At 44.4% G+C, this 18,028-nt stretch overlaps 1 protein-coding gene across 5 annotated transcripts in view; it reads right to left on the reverse strand.

The window, feature by feature from the left end:
- The window catches only part of EXD1 (exonuclease 3'-5' domain containing 1), a 48,265-nt gene that overhangs the window by 29,316 nt on the left and 921 nt on the right, over positions 1–18,028 (reverse strand). For 2 of the 5 annotated variants that reach the window (XM_063639107.1, XM_055278763.2), the window contains 5 exons: positions 14,646–14,831; positions 7,385–7,453; positions 4,352–4,409; positions 3,923–4,050; positions 1,439–1,497 (listed from right to left, as the gene is read on the reverse strand). In XM_063639107.1, the coding sequence (XP_063495177.1) occupies positions 1,439–1,497; positions 3,923–4,050; positions 4,352–4,409; positions 7,385–7,453; positions 14,646–14,778 (447 nt within the window). In that variant the 5' untranslated portion in view covers positions 14,779–14,831. Of the gene's footprint in view, positions 1–1,438; positions 1,498–3,922; positions 4,056–4,351; positions 4,410–7,384; positions 7,454–14,645; positions 14,832–18,028 lie in introns of those variants that run through there. The other 3 variants (XM_055278762.2, XM_055278765.2, XM_063639108.1) reach the window with 3 other exon arrangements.

Below are 18,028 nucleotides of genomic sequence, written 5' to 3' on the forward strand. Positions count from 1 at the left end.
CTAAAAATACAAAAATTAGCTGGCGTGGTGGTGTGTGCCTGTAATCCCAGCTACTTGGGAGGCTGAGCCAGGAGAATCGCTTGAACCTGGGAGGCGGAGGTTGAGGTGAGCCAAGATCGCCCCACCAAACTCCAGCCTGGGTCACAGGGTGAGACTCCATCTCAAAAAAAAAAAAAAAAAAAAAAAAAAAAATTCTGACTCTTATCTGAAACTGCCAATGGCTTTAAGTCAAACTCAAAATCTTTACAATGTCTAGAAAGCCCTAAGTGAACTGCCTCCTGCCCCCTTCCATCTCCTACCATTCTTCTTCACTGTGCTCCTGTCACACTGACCTCCCTGCTGTTCCTCCACACAAGCCAGGAATAGTTCAGCCTCAGGGCCTTTCCACGTGCTAATTCCACTTTTAAGTTCTTCACTTTTGTTTTTTTGAGACGGAGTCTCGCTCTGTTGCCCAGGCTGGAGTGCAGTGGCACGATCTCGGCTCATTGCAAGCTCCGCCTCCCGGGTTCACGCCATTCTCCTGACTCAGCCTGGTGAGTAGCTGGGACTACAGGCGCCTGCCAGCATGCCCGGCTATTTTTTTGTATTTTTAGTAGAGACAGGGTTTCACCGTGTTAGCCAGGATGGTCTCAATCTCCTGACCTCATGATCCACCCGCCTTGGCCTCCCAAAGTGCTGGGATTACAGGCGTGAGCCACTGCAACCAGCCTTTAAGTTCTCCACTTTGATATCTACATGGCTCCCTTACTTACTCGGGTCTTTGTTCTAATGTCACCTCCCTAGAGATGTTTTCTCTGTCTATCCCGCATAAAATAGGACCTCCTTGTCACTCTAGTCCCCATACCATGCTTTATTTTTATTCCCAGCACTTACTGCCACCTAAAATAAAAGCACTTGTTTATTGTCTTGCATTAGAATATAAGCTCCTTGAGGGCGGGAACTTTGTCTTGATTGGTTTTACCCAAGAGCTCAGAACAGTGCCTGGCATATAGGCATATAGCAGCCACCAAATATTTCGTTGAATTAATAGGAAAAAAAACATCAAAAATATTATAATAAAGAAATTTATAGCTGAGCACGGTGGCTCACGCCTGTAATCCCAGCACTTTGGGAGGCCGAGGCGGGCAGATCATGAGGTCAGGAGATCGAGACCATCCTGGCTAACATGGTGAAACCCTGTCTCTACTAAAAATACAAAAAATTAGCCGGGCGTGGTGGTGGGCACCTGTAGTCCCAGCTACACGGGAGGCTGAGGCAGGAGAAGTGTGTGAACCCGGGAGACAGAGCTTACAGTGAGCCGAGATTGCTCCACTGCACTCCAGCCTGGGCGACAGAGTGAGACTCCATCTCAAAAAGAAAATAAAGAAAGAAATTTACGAGACACAGACATGATACTTACATACAGGCAATACTAGTAATGATTGAGGACAATACTTACCGCAGCACCAAACTTCTGCTGGAATTGATTAATGACTGTGTATGTCACCTCCTCTTTCTCTACAGGACAAGGATTGCATTAAATATATTTCTATTCCTCAGCAACAGAATAGCCTTCCCACTAATTTTGGCCATACTTATATATTCCTACTGTATTGCAACTCAAATGTCTAATGTTATTTCATTATCACCTGCATTAGCCCATCAAACAGTGAACACTAATTAACATCTTCTTTGTCAAATGAAAATAAACAAAAGCCCCACCAATGATAATCTTATAAACTGAACTGTCTACACGTCCTGTGATAATCCAGTAATGTTTCCTCCTCATAGGTTTATATCTTGAATATTTCAAGGCATACACTTTTTTTTTTTTTTTTTTTAGAGAGAGTTTTGCTCTCGTTGCCCAGGCTTGAGTACAATGGCACAATCTCGGCTCACTGCAACCTCTGTCTCCTGGTTTCAAGCAATTCTCCTGCCTCAGCCTCCTGAGTAGCTGGGATTACAGGCACCCACCACCACGCCCAGCTAATGTTTGTATTTTTAGTAGAGACAGGGTTTTGCCATGTTAGCCAGGCTGGTCTCGAACTCCTGACCTCAGGCAATCCACCTGCCTCGACCTCCCAAAGTGCTGGGATTACAGGCGTGAGCCACCGCGCCTGGCCAAAATTTTTTAATATTTTATTTAAATTGAGATGGGGTTTCACCATGTTGCCCAGGCTGGTCTTCAACTTCTGGGCTCAGGCAGTCTGCACAATCCGCCCACCTCAGCCCCCTGAAGTGCTGGGATTACAGGCATGAGCCACCATGCCCGGCCTTATTTTATTTTTTTTTTATAGAGATGGGGTTCCACTATTTTGCCCAGGCTGGTCTTGAGCCCCTGGCCTCAAGCAATCCTCACACCTTGGCCTCCCTAAGTGCTGGGATTACAGGCGTGAGCCACTGTGCCTGGCCTTGTTTTGTTTTTAATGAAAAAAAAAAAAAAAGAACCCCAAAACCCTACAACGGCTTCTCCTCTCATTTCAGAGTAAAAGTTTAAGTCCCAGTTGGTTGCAGTGGTTCATGCCTGTAATCCCAGCACTTTGGGATGCTGGGGCGGGCGGATCACAAGGTCAGGAGTTTGAGATCAGCCTGGCTAACATGGTGAAAACCCACCACTACTAAAAATACAAAAATTAGCCAGGCGCAGTGGCACGCGCCTGTAGTCCCAGCTACTCATGAGGATGAGGCAGGAGAATCACTTGTACCTGGGAGGTGGAGGTTGCAGTGAGCCGAGATCATGCCACTGCACTCCAGCCTGGGTGACAGAGCAAGACTCCATCTCAAAAAAAAAAAAATTAGCCGGGCGTGGTGGCACATGCTTGTAATCCCAGCTACTCAGGAGGCTGAGGCAGGAGAATCACTTGAACCTGGGAGGTGGAGGTTGCAGTGAACCAAGATCACGCCACTGCACTCCAGCCTGGGGGATAGAGCGAGACTCTGTCTCCAGAAAAAAAAAGTTTTAAGTCCCCACAAAGCTCTACGAACTCCTCTTTGATTCACCGGTCCCATCTCATCTACTGCTTCTCTCCCTGCTCCAGCTGCTCTGATCTCCTTGCTGTTCCTTCAAGATCCTGGTATGTTCCTATCTCAGTAGTGTCTTTTTTTTTTTTTTCAGCCTAAAGCACATTTCCCCAAGATATCCTGAAAGCTTGATCCCTAACCTCCTTCAGGCCTTTACGCAAATGTTATTTCAGCAAGGCTTGTCTTGGATACCCTAAAACTGCAAAACCACCCTCCCTACATACTACTTCTCTTCCTTTTTTTTCCTCCTTAGCATTTGGCACTATTACAGTATATATTTTACTTATTTATCTTATTTAGCATCTGTTTGCTGCTCAGTACGGGGAGGGATACCATACTTCAGAATCCCCAATGAATGAGTGTACCCCAATAATTATGAGTACACACACAGTATGTACTCAGTTATTAAATAAACAAATGAATCACAATATTTTATCTTAATTCAGAACTCAGAAGCAATGGCTCAGCTTAGGATTCTGTAGAGAATCTTGATTCAGGGTTACATCAACTCTAAACAGTAAAGAGAGTCTAGTTGAATTTGACTGACTTGGTTCAAAAAAAAAAAAGAGAGAGAGCCTAGAAAATTCAGAGCCTCGGCTGGGCGCAGTGGCTCATGCCTGTAATCACGACACTTTTGGAGGCCAAGGCGGGCGGATCATCTGAGGTCGGGAGTTCGAGACCAACCTGATCAACATGGAGAAACTCCATCTCTACTAAAAATACAAAATTAGCTGGGCGTGGTGGCGCATGCCTGTAATCGCAGCTACTATGGAGGCAGAGGCAGGATAATTGCTTGAACCCAGGAGGCGGAGGTTGCAGTGAGCCGAGATCATGCCATTGCACTGCAGCCTGGGCAACAAGAGCGAAACTCCATCTCAAAAAAAAAAGAAAAAAAAAGAAAATTCAGAGCCCCTATATTCACCTGATGGGCTGTACTTGAGGTCATTCAGCAGAGAGGTCGTTGGTGTTTCAGGGGCAGGAGAAGCAGGCTCACATACATTTAGGTCTTCAACTTTCATTTTCTCCATCTGGGTTCTTTCTGCGTGTAGACTGTCCTTACAAGAAACAACACTTGGGTGAACTTGTTCTTTGTTGTTGACACCAAAAACAGATTTTGCCACTCATTAACGTTAAGGACAGTGGTCCTTCATCAACTAGAGGACCCATTCATCCACCGCTTACATTGACTTGAGCGTGCTATCTAACAATGGAAGAAAACACCTATATATTTCTTCTCATTTCTATTTCCTTATGCGAAGGAATTAAGCAGCTGGTGAATTAGAGTTAAGACTTTCTACCCTAATGTGCACATTTGGGAAACATCATAATTAAGAAAATTATTCCATCTTACCTAACAGAAGATGCTTTTGCTCTCACTGAGCCTTGTTCCACTTCATCTAGTAGTTCCACTGTAAAATAACCAAATGGCTTCCAACAGAGTTTCCAATCAGAAGTCAATTAACTACTCCACTACCCACACACCCCTAGTTTAACCATGTACTGCAAACAATAATTGGAAATGACATGTTAGTCCATAGAGGCTTTTACTGGCCAGCAATAAATACAACAGAAGAGACCATCTAAAGTACCAAAGACTCTCAACATTCTATCCCTACAAAGCTTCTTGGTTATTTGGAAGGATTAGGAACCTTTCTATACAACCCCTTCACCCTTTTTGTTCTAGGGTACCTTTGTGGTCATTCAAGTTAGTTCTAGAGATATCTTTCCCACTCATCCCAATCCTAATGCACCTTCCCTCACATGGGTGCTGTTTGAGGGTTTTCCTTTTTTTTTTTTTTTTTGTGAGATGAAGTCTCGCACTGTCGCCTAGGCTGGAGTGCAGGGGTGCGATCTCAGCTCACTGCAACCTCCACCTCCCAGGTTCAAGCGATACTCCTGCCTCAGCCTCCCAAGTCCCATGCCTGGGACTACAGGCATGTACCACCACACACAGCTAACTTTTGTATTTTTAGTAGAGACAGGGTTTCACCATTGTGGCCAGGATGGTCTAGATATCTTGACCTCTTGATCCGCTCACCTCAGCCTCCCTAAGTGTGGGGATTACAGGCATGAGCCACCACATCTGGCCTCGTTTAGGTACTTTTCAAGCAAAAAGCCTCTATGTTTCAAAAGTCTCTTTTCTCTGTACTATCTAGAAGTATTGAATCTGGAGCAGAGAAAAGGTAAAATTGACTGAAAAATGTTGATTAGCCATTATTATCCTTCATCTTGACAATTCTTTTTTTTTTTTTTTTTTTTTTGAGACAGAGTCTTGCTCTGTCGCCCAGGCTGGAGTGCAGTGGCGCAGTCTCGGCTCACTGCAAGCTCCGCCTCCCAGGTTCACGCCATTCTCCTGCCTCAGCCTCTCCGAGTAGCTGGGACTACAGGCTCCCGCCACCACGCCCGGCTAATTTTTTTTTTTTTTTTTTTTTTTTGTATTTTTAGTAGAGACGGGGTTTCACTGTGGTCTCGATCTCCTGACCTCGTGATCCGCCCGCCTTGGCCTCCCAAAGTGCTGGGGTTACAAGCGTGAGCCACCGCACCCGGCCATCTTGACAATTCTTACCCAAGGTACTTTTGGGGAAGACTCCTCCGTGGTTGATTGGGCCACAGGGCAAAGAAAGAAATGACTATCCTTTACGCTTAAAAATTATGAACAAAGCCTATAATCCCAGCATTCTGGGAAGCTGAGGCAGGCAGATCACCTGAGGTCAGGAGTTCGAGACCAGCCTGGCCAACATGGCGAAACTCTGTGTCTCTACTAAAAAAATACAAAAATTGGGCTGGGTGCAGTGGCTCACGCCTGTAATCCCAGCACTTTGGGAGGCCGAGGGGGGCGAATCATTTGAGGTCAGGAGTTTGAGACCAACCTAGCCAACATGGTGAAACCCCGTTTCTACTAAAAATACAAAAAAATTAGCTGGGTGTGGTGGCACACACCTGTAATCCCAGCTCCTGGGGAGGATGAGGCAGGAGAATTGCTTGAAACCCAGAGGCAAAGGTTGCAGTGAGACAAGATCGTACCACTGCACTCCAACCTTAGCGACAGAGTGAGAATCCGTATCAAAAAAAAAAATTATGAACGAAGGACAAATCCTGGAGAAGAATTTAGGAGGCGATGAACTCCGTGCGTACAGATCACAAAGCCGGTCAGCCATCAGCCTCCTGAGTTGGGGAGATGATAGCAGTGATTCCTTCACTTCTCTCTACAAATCCATTCACAGCCTAGCTTTCTCCAATCCAGAGCTCTGTTTCACTTCAAAGGCTGATAGTGAAAACACAATTAAGAACTCCAACTACCACCACTATCCCTGCCATTATAAAAGAATATTCAAGGGACAGAGTGTTCATGACAGCGTACTCAATGAGAAAGAAATAGGTAGCTGTCCAGACTTGTATTCCCTGAAGTGGCTCTGGATTGGCAGTCATTAATTTGGTGAGATTTTCATTTCCTCCTAAATGCTCGTTTTCTCACAAAGCAAAGCAATCTTTCAAGCAGTAGTAAACTCTCATTCCTTTCTTCAGATCTGCCCCGGAGTGAGAGATGCACAGTCCTAAGAGGTCCCAGAGCTCTCATTCCTCCACCCCTTCTATCCAGCTCCTGATCTGTACTCCTCCTTAAAGGGCAGAAGCAGAAAGTTCCTGAGTCCTTGAAAGCAAGAAATCTTCTTGCTTTCTCTTATCCTACTTGATATGTATGAAGCACACTGATGAGCTTCTACAGCTATTCTTTCAGGCAAACAATTGTACTTACTCTTGCTAAATGGTTTGTGCTAGCAGAAATAAAAAATAAGGCTGCTTCCTGCCATTCCAAAATCCGAAAATCTCTGAAAACCAAAATTTTGTTGTAACTCTTGGTGAAAAAACTTGACCAGATATGCTATTTATAGTCCGATTTTATTCCACTTAGTATGACTGTCCACCCATTTTTCTGGAGAAATGTGTTGTATTATAGAGTACTGCCCAGACTTTCTGGAGGTGTTATGTAATATGAACAGTATATACTCCGTTACATTTTCCAAAATTCCAGAACAATTCTTGATTCTGAGACATTTGGCCCCAAGGTTTTGGATGAGGAATTGTGAATGGACTGTGAATTTTAAGTAGCTTGCTTAGCAAGACAATCCCTTCCTGTTCACATTCCTAACTGCCTGCTGGTCCGAGTCCCTAGTGATAAGCACCAGCAGACCTGACATTATAAAGCCAAAATGATTATAATTCTATAAGACTATTTTACTCATAGAGTACCCACAGAAGCAGTAAGAAGGATCAATTCTCAAATACCAACTTTAAGAATCCATAAGTGCAACATTAAGGCAAGACAATTTCAAATATTGGAATGAAATCTCAGTACTAGCATTTTCAAGGAACATGGGGGTCTCACCATTCACAATCTCATGCCCAAAAAACAACTTCACTCCTGGGACACTTCGACCTGTCTCCACATTCTTCACTGTTACAGAAAACAATTCATTCAGTTAATTAAAATATTTTCCTAAAACTCTAAGAAAATATGATGCCTCTCAAAATTTCCCAAGTCTGAGTTGTATTTAAGAAAAAACAAAACTCCAAAAAAATCTCCAAATCTTCCCCCAAGGAATGAAGAGTCAATAATAAATGACAAAGCTATGACCTTTAAACAAGTAGTATAAAAAAACAAGGGAAACCCCATTAAGGTCCAGGAGAAACTAAAAAGGATAGTACACTGAATTTAAAATTCTCCTGAGAATACTCTAAGGCCTTTGGGGTTAAGAACTGTCTATTAATTATATTTCTATTTATTTTTACTCCACTTAACTCCAGAAAAAAAATTTAAGGCAGCCTGCAACTTTTTTTTTTTTTTTTTTTTTTTTTTTGACATGCAGTCTCGTTCTGTCGTGCAGGCTGCAGTGCTGTAGCGCGATCTCGGCTCACTGCAACTTCTGCCTCCCAGGTTCAAGCGATTCTCCTGCCTCAGCCTCCCGAGTAGCTCGGACTATAGGCACGAGCCACCATGTTTTATATTTTAGTTGAGATGGGGTTTCACCGTGTTAGCCAGGATGGGCTCGATCTCCTGACCTCGTGATCCGCTTGCCTCGGCCTCCCAAAGTGCTGGGATTACAGGTGTGAGCCACTGCACCTGGCCAAGGCAGCCCACAACTTCTAGTGTCCACACCCTGCTTCATGTCATGCTACACACTCAAAAGTACTATCAAGGTCAACGATCCAAATCCTGGCTCTCCTATGAGGAGATAAGGGAGTTAGGAGAAGGTAAGATGCCATGTCCACAATGTTCTGTCGTTTTCCTAGATGGAAGTGTTCATAGCAGCTGTCTTTTTCCACACCTCTCAGCAATCCAAATAATTGAGTTCCATCCTCACTATTCCACTGAATATATTCCTACAAGGGTCAAAGATCACCAACTACTTATTTGTCAAATCCAAAAAAATGTTTTGCAACCTTATCTTCCTTGACTTTCCTGCAACCTTTGACAATACTGTTCTCTCATTTCTTTTTAACTCCTGGCCTCAAGTGATCCTCCCACCTCAGCCTCCCAAAGTACTGGGATTACAGGTGTGAGTCACCATGCCCAGCCTTCTCTTCTTTCTTTAGTTATAGGATATCATGTTTAGTTCTTTTCCTACTAATTACCTAGAGCTACCATATTGAGCACCCACTCTGAGCCAGGCATCATGCTATTTCCCTACACTTAATTTTCCAGTAACATAATAAGAATTTCATTATCTCAATTATGGAGGACTCTGAGGCTCAGAAAGTTTGAATAACTAGCTCAAGTTTCCACTGCTAGCAAAAAAAGTCAGGATTTCAATTCAGGCCTCAGTGATTTTAACATGCTTTTTTATTTTTTTGAGATAGGGTCTTACTCTCTTGCACAGGCTAGAGTGCAGTGGCACAATCCTAGCTCACTGCAGCCTTGAACACCTGGGTTTAAGCAATCCTCCTGCCTTAGCCTTCCAAGTAGTTGGGACTTTTCTTTTTTTTTTTGGTAGAGACTGGGTCTCACTATGTTGCCCAGGCTGGTCTCGAACTCCCGGGCTCAAGCCATCCTTCCACCTCAGCCTCCCAAAAGTCGTGGGATTACAGGTGTGAGCCACCCTGCCTGGCAATACATTTTTCTTATAACTGCTGTTACAGTGGCTCCCTGATTTGCTCCTTTCAGTCTCCCTAGCTGTCTCTACACTTCTGCTTGCCCCTTATACATTGATGGTCCCCAGAGTTTTGTCCCTCATCCTTTTTCCTTCTCTTTGAATGATCATACCCACTTCTTAGTTGTCCTGACATTCATTTTTTTCTCCAGCATGGACTATTCTTCTCAGCTCCACTCATATTTTCAACTAAGAACAGACTTACTAAAGAATTTTCAGGCCGGGCGCGGTGGTTCATGCCTGTAATCCCAGCACTTTGGGAGGCTGAGGCGGGTGGATCACGAGGTCAGGAGTTCAAGACCAGCCTGGCCAAGAGCATGAAACCCTGTCTCTACTAAAACATCAAAAATTAGCCAGGCGCGGTGGCAGGCGCCTGTAATCCCAACTACTTGGGAGGCTGAGGTAGGAGAATTGCTTGAACCCAGGCGTCAGAGGTTCCAGTGAGCTAAGATCACGCCACTACACTCCAGACTGGGTGACAGAGTGAGACTCCATCTCAAAAAAAAAAAACAAAAAAAGAATTTTCAAACGGGGCCAGGCGCGGTGGCTCATGCCTATAATCCCAGCATTTTGGGAGGCCGAGGCAGGCAGATCACCTGAGGTCAGGAGTTCAAGACCAGCCTGGCCAGCATGGCGAAACCCCATCTCTACTAAAAAATACAAAAATTAGCCGGGTGCGGTCGCATGCACCTGTAATCCCAGCTATTCAGAGGCCAAGGCAGGAGAATCACCTCAACCTGGCAGGCGGAGGTTGCAGTGAGTCGAGATCCCTCCCAAAGTGCTGGGATTATCGGCATGAGTCACAACGCCCAGCCCCTTTCCCATTGTTAACTCCTACTCAACCAGATGGAGTTCCATCACCAATTCCTCCTTTAGGAGATCACTCCACTTTCCCAATTCAAGCACTTGTAGGTACAAATTAGCTGAATCTTTTGTGTTTTTATAGCATCCTTTGCATCTTTCTATCAGAGAGGATCTCGCACTCCATTATACCTGTCTACCTATTTGTCTATTTATTATAGTAAGTTTTTATTTAAATTTCTTTTTTTTTTTTTTTTTGCTGGACGCAGTGGCTCACGCCTATAATCTCAGCACTTTGGGAGGCTGAGGCAGGAGGATCACAAGGTCAAAAGATTGAGACCATCCTGGCCAACATGGTGAAACCCTGTCTCTATTAAAAATACAAAAATTGGCCGGGCGCGGTGGCTCACGCTTGTAATCCCAGCACTTTGGGAGGCCGAAGCGGGCGAATCACGAGGTCAGGAGATCGAGACCACGGTGAAACCCCGTCTCTACTAAAAAAATACAAAAAATTAGCCGGGCGTGGTGGCGGGCGCCTGTAGTCCCAGCTACTTGGAGAGGCTGAGGCAGAAGAATGGCGTGAACCCGGGAGGCGGAGCTTACAGTGAGCCGAGATCGCGCCACTGCACTCCAGCCTGGGCGGCAGAGCCAGACTCCGTCTCAAAAAAAAAAAAAAAAAAAAAAAAAAAATACAAAAATTAGCTGGGCGTGGTGGCACATGCCTGTAGTCCCAGCTACTTGGGAGGCTGAGGCAGGAGAATTGCCTGAACTCGGGAGGCAGAGGTTCCAGTGAGCCAAGATTGAGCCACTGCACTCCAGCCTGGCAACAGACTGAGACTTTGTCTCAAAAAAAAAAAAAAAAAAATTTTTTTTTAGAGATGGGTCTTATGCTGTTGCCCAGGCTGGAGTGCAGGAGCACGATCAAAGCTCACTGCAGCCTCGAACTCCTGGGCTTAAGTGATCCACCCACTTCAGCCTCCAAATAGCTGAGACTACAGGTGTGAGCCACCACGACCGGCTAATTAAAAAAAAAATTGTTTTTTAGGCTGGATGTGGTGGCTCACACTTCTAATCTCAGCACTTTGGAGGCTGAGTGGGAGAACTGCTTGAGCCCAGGAGTTCAAGACCAGCCTGAGCAACACAGGGAGACTCCATCTCTACAAAATATTTTAAAAATTAGCTGATCTTGGTGGCACATGCCTGTAGTCCCAGCTGTTTGGGAGGCTGAAGCACGAAAATCACTTGTGCCCAGGAGGTCAAGGTTGCAATGAGCCATGATAATGCCACTGCACTCCAGGCTGAATGACAGAGCAACACTCTGTGTCAAAAATTTTTTTCTGTCAGGGGCTGGGTGTGGTGGCTCATGCCTATAATCCCAGCACTTTGGGAGGCTGAGGTGGGAGGATCATTTGAGCCCAGGAGCTGGAGACAAGCCTAGGCAACATAGTGAGACCCCATCTCAATTTAAAAAAATAAGAAAAAATAGGCCTGGCACAGTGGCTCATGTCTGTAATCCCAGCACTTTGGGAGGCCGAGGCAGGCGGATCACGAGGTCAGGAGTTCAAGACCACCCTGGCCAACACAGTGAAACCCCGTCTCTACTAAAAATACAAAAAAAAAAATCAGCCGGGCGTGGTGGCGGGTGCCTGTAGTCCCAGCTACTTGGGAGTCTGAGGCAGGAGAATGGCTTGAACCTGGGAGGCAAAGGTTGCAGTGAGCCAAGATTGCGCCACTGCTCTCCAGCCTGGGCGACGCAGCGAGACTCTGTTTCAAAAAAAAAAAAGAAAAAAGAAATTAATTAAAAATAATTTTTCTACAGATGTGGTTTTGCTATGCTGCCTCAGCTGGCCTTAAACTCCTGGCCTCAAGCAATTCTGCCTTACCCTCCCAGGTAGCTGGGACTATAGGCTAGACTAAGTTCTCACTGCAACCTCTGCCTCCCAGGTTCAAGCCATTCTCCTGCCTCAGCCTCCCAAGTAGCTGGGATTACAGGTGCCTGCCACCATGCCCAGCTAATTTCGTATTTTTAGTAGAGACAGCGTTTACCATGTTGACCAGGCTGGTTTCAAAGTCCTGACCTCAGGTGATCCACCAGCCTCAGCCTCCTAAAGTGCTGGGATGACAGGCGTGAACCACTGCGCCCAGCCCCTAGACTAAGTTTTTTGAGAACAGGGACCACCTTATTTCTGTATGTGTCCCTGGTACCAAGCACAGTTCCTGAGATATAAAACAATCAATACATGATTACTAAATGAATTAATGTTGCAGAAACCTGTTACAATCCCATCCTAGCCCATAAAAGTGTTTTAACTCAAAATTTGTCTTAATAACATTAATCTCTCAAATGCCATTTATACATGTTTCAATGATGAACTTGAAACTTATCATGCCAGGAAACTATATATTGAAGCTTCCAGATTGGCAGATATGGAGGTACTGGCAGGGTAGCATAACCGAACACGACATGGAAATTCCGTGTCCCTTCCCCCATAAAAAAAAAAGAAACATTAAATCAGAAAAAAATATTAACACGAAGCTATTTCATTGGATGCAGCTGCAAGTTGTAAGATTTAAGGTTGTCCTGGCTGGGCATGGTGGCTCACACCTATAAACCTAGCATTTTGGGAGGCCAAGTAGGATCACTTAAGCCCTGGAGTTTAAGACCAGCCTGGGCAATACAGGGAGACCCTATTTCTACAAAAAATAAAGATTAAAAAAACTAGCCAGGTGAGGTGTTGCACAAGTGTAGTCCCAGCTACTCAGGAGGCTGAGGTGGGAGGACCACTTGACCCTGGGAAGTTAAGGCTGCAGCGAGCCGTGATCACACCATACCATTGCAATCCAGCCTCGATAACAGAGCATGACTTTGTCTTAAAAAAAAAAAAAAAAGATAGCCCTATGTTTCTTTTGCATTTGCCTGTTCTTGAGCTTTATCCTTTATGATAACTGGAGTTGAAGCTGAGAGTTGTAGAGGCTACCTGGTGACCATGAGGATAACAGATGATCACTGACACGGCAGAGCAGGAGCAAAAGGCACCTGGTTCCTGCTGGTGTCTTTCAGCCATTGCACTATTCTTCAGCTGCCTATCTCTTTACTTTTTGTATGAAAAAACTTAACCCCTTACTGTATGAACTCATCTGCTGAAGTCAAAAACAATTCTAACGTGGTGGTTATTTTTAATTTCAAAATGCATATGGAAAGAAATGAAAAGGCCAGGCATGGTGGCTCAAGCCTGTAATCCCAGCACTTTGGGAGGCTAAGGTGGGCGGATCAAATGAAGTCAGGACTTTGAGACCGGCCTGGCCAACACAGTGAAACTCTGTCACTACTAAAAATACAAAAATTAGCCAGACTTGGTGATGGGTGCCTGTTACGTCAGCTACTTGGGAGGCTGAGGCAGGAGAATCGCTTGAACCTGGGAGGCAGAGGTTGCAGTGAGCTGAGATCGTGCCACTGCACTCTAGCCTGGGCAACAAGAGCGAGACTCGTTCTCAGAAAAAAAAAAAAAAAAAAAAAAAAAAAAAAGGCCGGGAGCGGTGGCTCATGCCTATAATCCCAGCACTTTGGGGGACTGAGGCGGGTGGATCACCTGAGGTCAGGAGTTTGAGACCAGCCTGGCCAACAGGCTGTATTTTTGTATTTTTTGTACTAAAAATACAAAAATTAGCTAGGCATGGTGGTGTGGGCCTGTAATTCCAGCCACTCGGGAGGCTGAGGCAGGAGAATCACTTGAACCTGGGAGGCAGAGGTTGCGGTGAGCTATCACACCACCGCACTCCAGACTGGGGGATGGAGCAAGACATCTCAAAAAACAAAACAAAACAAAACAAAACAAAAAAAACTTTTTATATTGAAAATTCCTTGGCCGGGCGCGGTGGCTCACGCTTGTAATCCCAGCACTTTGGGAGGCCGAGGCGGGTGGATCACGAGGTCAGGAGATCGAGACCACGGTGAAACCCCGTCTCTACTAAAAATACAAAAAAATTACCCGGGCGTGGTGGCGGGCGCTTGTAGTCCCAGCTACTCGGAGAGGCTGAGAGGCAGGAGAATGGCATGAACCCGGAAGGCAGAGCTTGCAGTGAGCCGACATTGCACCACTGCACTCCAGCCTGGGCGACAGAGCGAGACTCCATCTCAAAAAAAAAAAAAAAAAGAAAATTCCTGCTATCATGTCAAAAGAAAATTCCTGCTATCATGTCAAAATTCCTGCTATCATGACAAACCAGGCCCAGCACGGTGGCTCACGCCTGTAATCCCAGCACTTTGGGAGGCCGAGGCAGGCAGATCACAAGGTCAGGAGATCAAGACCATCCTGGCTAACATGGTGGAACCCCATCTCTACTAAAAATACAAAAAATTAGTCGGGCGTGGTGGCGGGCACATGTAGTCCCAGCTACTTGGAGAGGCTGAGGCAGGAGAATGGTGTAAACCCAGGAGGTGGAGCTTGCAGTGAGCCATGATCGTGCCACTGCACTCCAGCCTGGACGACAGAGCGAGACTCCGTCTCAAAAAAAAAAGTAGGGACAAACCAGCATATTCAGTCACATTGTTCTGTTTGGGAAAACAATATTCTAACCTTCCTCCCACACTTTCCCTAAAATAGGAATAATGCCACCCTCCCAATCACTAATGGAGCCCAGTGAAACTCAATCACTAATCTCTTAAAAGGCAGAACATTATGAGAAATAGAACAAGACCTTTCTTCAGGACAACAGTCTTATTAGGGTCAACATGCTGAAGCACACCCTCGAAGACGCCACAGAGCAATGTGAGTTTCACCCTCTTCCACAAAATCTGGCTGAGGAAATGGTAGTCACTGCTGGGGTCCATGCTAATTGATTCCAAAAGCCGTCTTCAAATAATCTTCTTTAAGCATCCAAACACTTGAAAATTAATAAAGAGATCTATGAATTTTAAAGGATTTTTTGGGAGTAAAGTTATTTTCCCTTTCCCCGTATCTGTAATGGACAAGAATAAAATATGAATAATTCAGTTTTGTTCATCTTTTTGGAATGATGAGAAAAGGATCATTGCAAGCACCAACTCTCATACATAGGAAACTGAAAACTATAAGAAATTGGGCAAATTAGGCTTGGCTTCTTTGTTTATAAAATGGGCATGATATCATCTTTCCTTCCTTAGCTAAATGGAAGAAGCAGAACATTTAGAGGCTTTTTAATGGCACATTTATACATCGTTATAACAAAAAAATGAAAAAAGCAAATAAAAAAATGGACATACATAGAAATATGTGCCAATACATGTTGCAATAAATTGTTTAGGGCAGCATAACTACCTGAGCTGCTATTTTTTATAATTGTGGTTGAGAATTTAAGGGCATGGTAATTTTTACCAAAACTGAAGCTGATAATTTTAAGTAAAGCAACTAAATTTACCCTTTACTTAGGAATTAAAGGAAATCAAGGCAAGTAGGACAATAGTGGTACATTGGGAAAAGAACTTTTCTTTCAACTTGTGTTTAATGAATTGAATTTTAGAGACTGTTTCCCATAACTTGGGTCTATGCTATCCTATTAATTTTTATGTCTAGGTACTTGAAATGTTCCATTTTTTTTTTTTTTTTCTGTCCTATGACAGTTCTATGCTAAAGGTATTTTAAAATAAAAGCCAAATTGGCCGGGCGCGGTGGCTCATGCCTGTAATCCCACCACTTTGGGAGGCTGAGGCGGGCGGATCATCTGAGGTTGGGAGTTCAAGACCAGCCTGACCAACATGGAGAAACCCCGTCTTTACTAAAAATACAAAATTAGCCAGGCGTGGTGGCACATGCCTGTAATCCCAGCTATTCAGGAAGGCTGAGGCAGGAGAATCACTTGAACCTGGGAGGCAGAGGTTGCAGTGAGCCAAGATTTAGAGATTGTGCCACTGCACTCTAGCCTAGGCGGCAGAGCAACACTCTGTCTCAAAAAAAAAAAAAAAAAAAAAAATTACAACCATATAGAAATGTACAAAGTAAAGAAAAAATGTACTAAGAAATATTATTCATAGTGGGTACTCACCACTGGGTTCAGTGGCTCATGCCGGTAATCCTAGCACTTTGGGAGGCCAAGATGGGCAGATCACCTGAGTTCAGGAGTTCGAGACCAGCCTGACCAACATGATGAAACCCCGTCTCTATTAAAAACACAAAAATTAGCCAGCTGTAGTGATGTACGCCTGTAATCCTAGCTACTCAGGAGGCTGAGGCAGGAGAATCGCTTGAACCCAGGAGGTGGAGGTTGCAGTGAGCCAAGATCGTGCCACTGCACTCCAGCCTGGGAGACAAGAGTGAAACTGTCTCAAAAAACAAAACAAAAGAAGCAGGTACTCTTACATTCTTTACCATAATACAGTAATTTTTTTAAAGTTATTTTAGAACTATTCCGTTATTTAGATGTCCTTGTATTTAGAAACTTAGAGAAATATTCTATAGATTTTTAAATTTAAAAGCTGCATACTTTTGCCACACTAGGAAAATTCAACCAGTGAATTTTGCAATTTAACCATAAAAACACTGATGAAATAACTAGAGCCTAAGTCAACTAGGAAGAAGGTGAGATGTTATATACAATTTTCAGTCAAATAAATAACCTACATTTTTACATTTTAAGGTCTATCAAGTGCTTAAACAAATATTACTTGATACAACAACCATAACCTAATTTACAAATGAAGAAACTGAAGTTTAGAAGGTTAAGACACCTGCCCAAAGTCACACAGCTAGAAGGTAATGCAATCTGAACTAAGACCAGGCCTCTAGGGTAGGATGTTTGTAGTTTAGTGCAAGACCAAGTGTTATGCATCCAGACAGAACATAAAACAAGTCATCAGAGAGTCTAAGAAAAACCATTCTTTAAGTTAATCCAACAAGCAAAAGGAGATTTTTTAAAGAAAAATACATAAAACTGGAAAAAAAAGCAGCCCTTAATAGAGGCAAACATTATTTTTATTTTATCTTTGAGATGGAGCCTCACTCTGTCGCCAGGCTGGAGTGCAGTAGCGCTATCTCGGCTCACTGCAACCTCTGCCTCCCGGGTTCAAGCAATTTATACTTTTAAAAGGTACCCAAGAAAGAAAAATTTGTGAAACGCCTGGAAAATAAGAGAATTAGAGAAACATTAAAGAAAAAAAAAATTAAAGTCAGAAAAAAACACTAACATGAAGCAAAGAAAGCTTTGACTGGAGACAGCTGCAAACAGTAAGATTCAAGATTAGGAAGGAAAAAAGTAAGGTCAGCATCAAGAGATGGGCTTCAAGGCTGACTGAGAAAAGGGACATTCATGGGGCTGACAAAATTTTCCTATCACACCCATATTCCAACATACAAAGCAGCTCCAGTGATTTAGCTCTTAGATGGGCATATCCAAAATGTTACTGAATATAAACGACAACATCATTAGGTTAGACAAGTGCACACCAATCATAAAAATAACTCTAAGGCCGGGCACGGTGACTCACACCTGTAATCCCAACACTTTGGGAGGCCGAGGCAGGTGGATCACCTGAGTTCTGGAGTTTGAGACCCGCCTAGCCAATATGGTGAAACCCTGTCTCTACCAAAAATACAAAAATTAGCTGGGCGTGGTGGCACGCGCCTGTAATCCCAGCTACTCAGGAGGCTGAGGCATGATAATTCCTTGAACCCGCCTGGAGGTTCCAGTGAGCCGAAATTGCACAGTGATCAGGCCATTGCACTCCAGCCCGGGACTCTGTTGCAAAAAAAAAAACAAGCCAGGTGCGGTGGCTCACGCCTGTAATCACAGCACTTTGGGAGGCCGAAGCGGGCGGATCTCCTGAGATACGGAGTTGGAGACCAGCCTCACCAACATGGAGAAGCCCTGTCTCTACTAAAAATACAAAATTAGCTGGACCTGGTGGCGCATGCCTGTAACCCCAGCTACTCGGGAGGCTGAGGCAGGAGAATTGCTTGAAACCGGGAGGCGTTAGTTTCGGTGAGCTGAGATGGTGCCTTTGCACTTCAGCCTGGGCAACAAGAGCAAAAACTCCGTCTCAGACAAACAAAACTCTAGTTCTTCAAACCAGAACCTCAGCTTGCAAGGAACGTGTGGGGCCTCAGGCT

The sequence above is a fragment of the Symphalangus syndactylus genome, chromosome 5, assembly GCF_028878055.3.
Source record: "Symphalangus syndactylus isolate Jambi chromosome 5, NHGRI_mSymSyn1-v2.1_pri, whole genome shotgun sequence".
In the NCBI taxonomy this organism is placed as follows: domain Eukaryota; kingdom Metazoa; phylum Chordata; class Mammalia; order Primates; family Hylobatidae; genus Symphalangus; species Symphalangus syndactylus.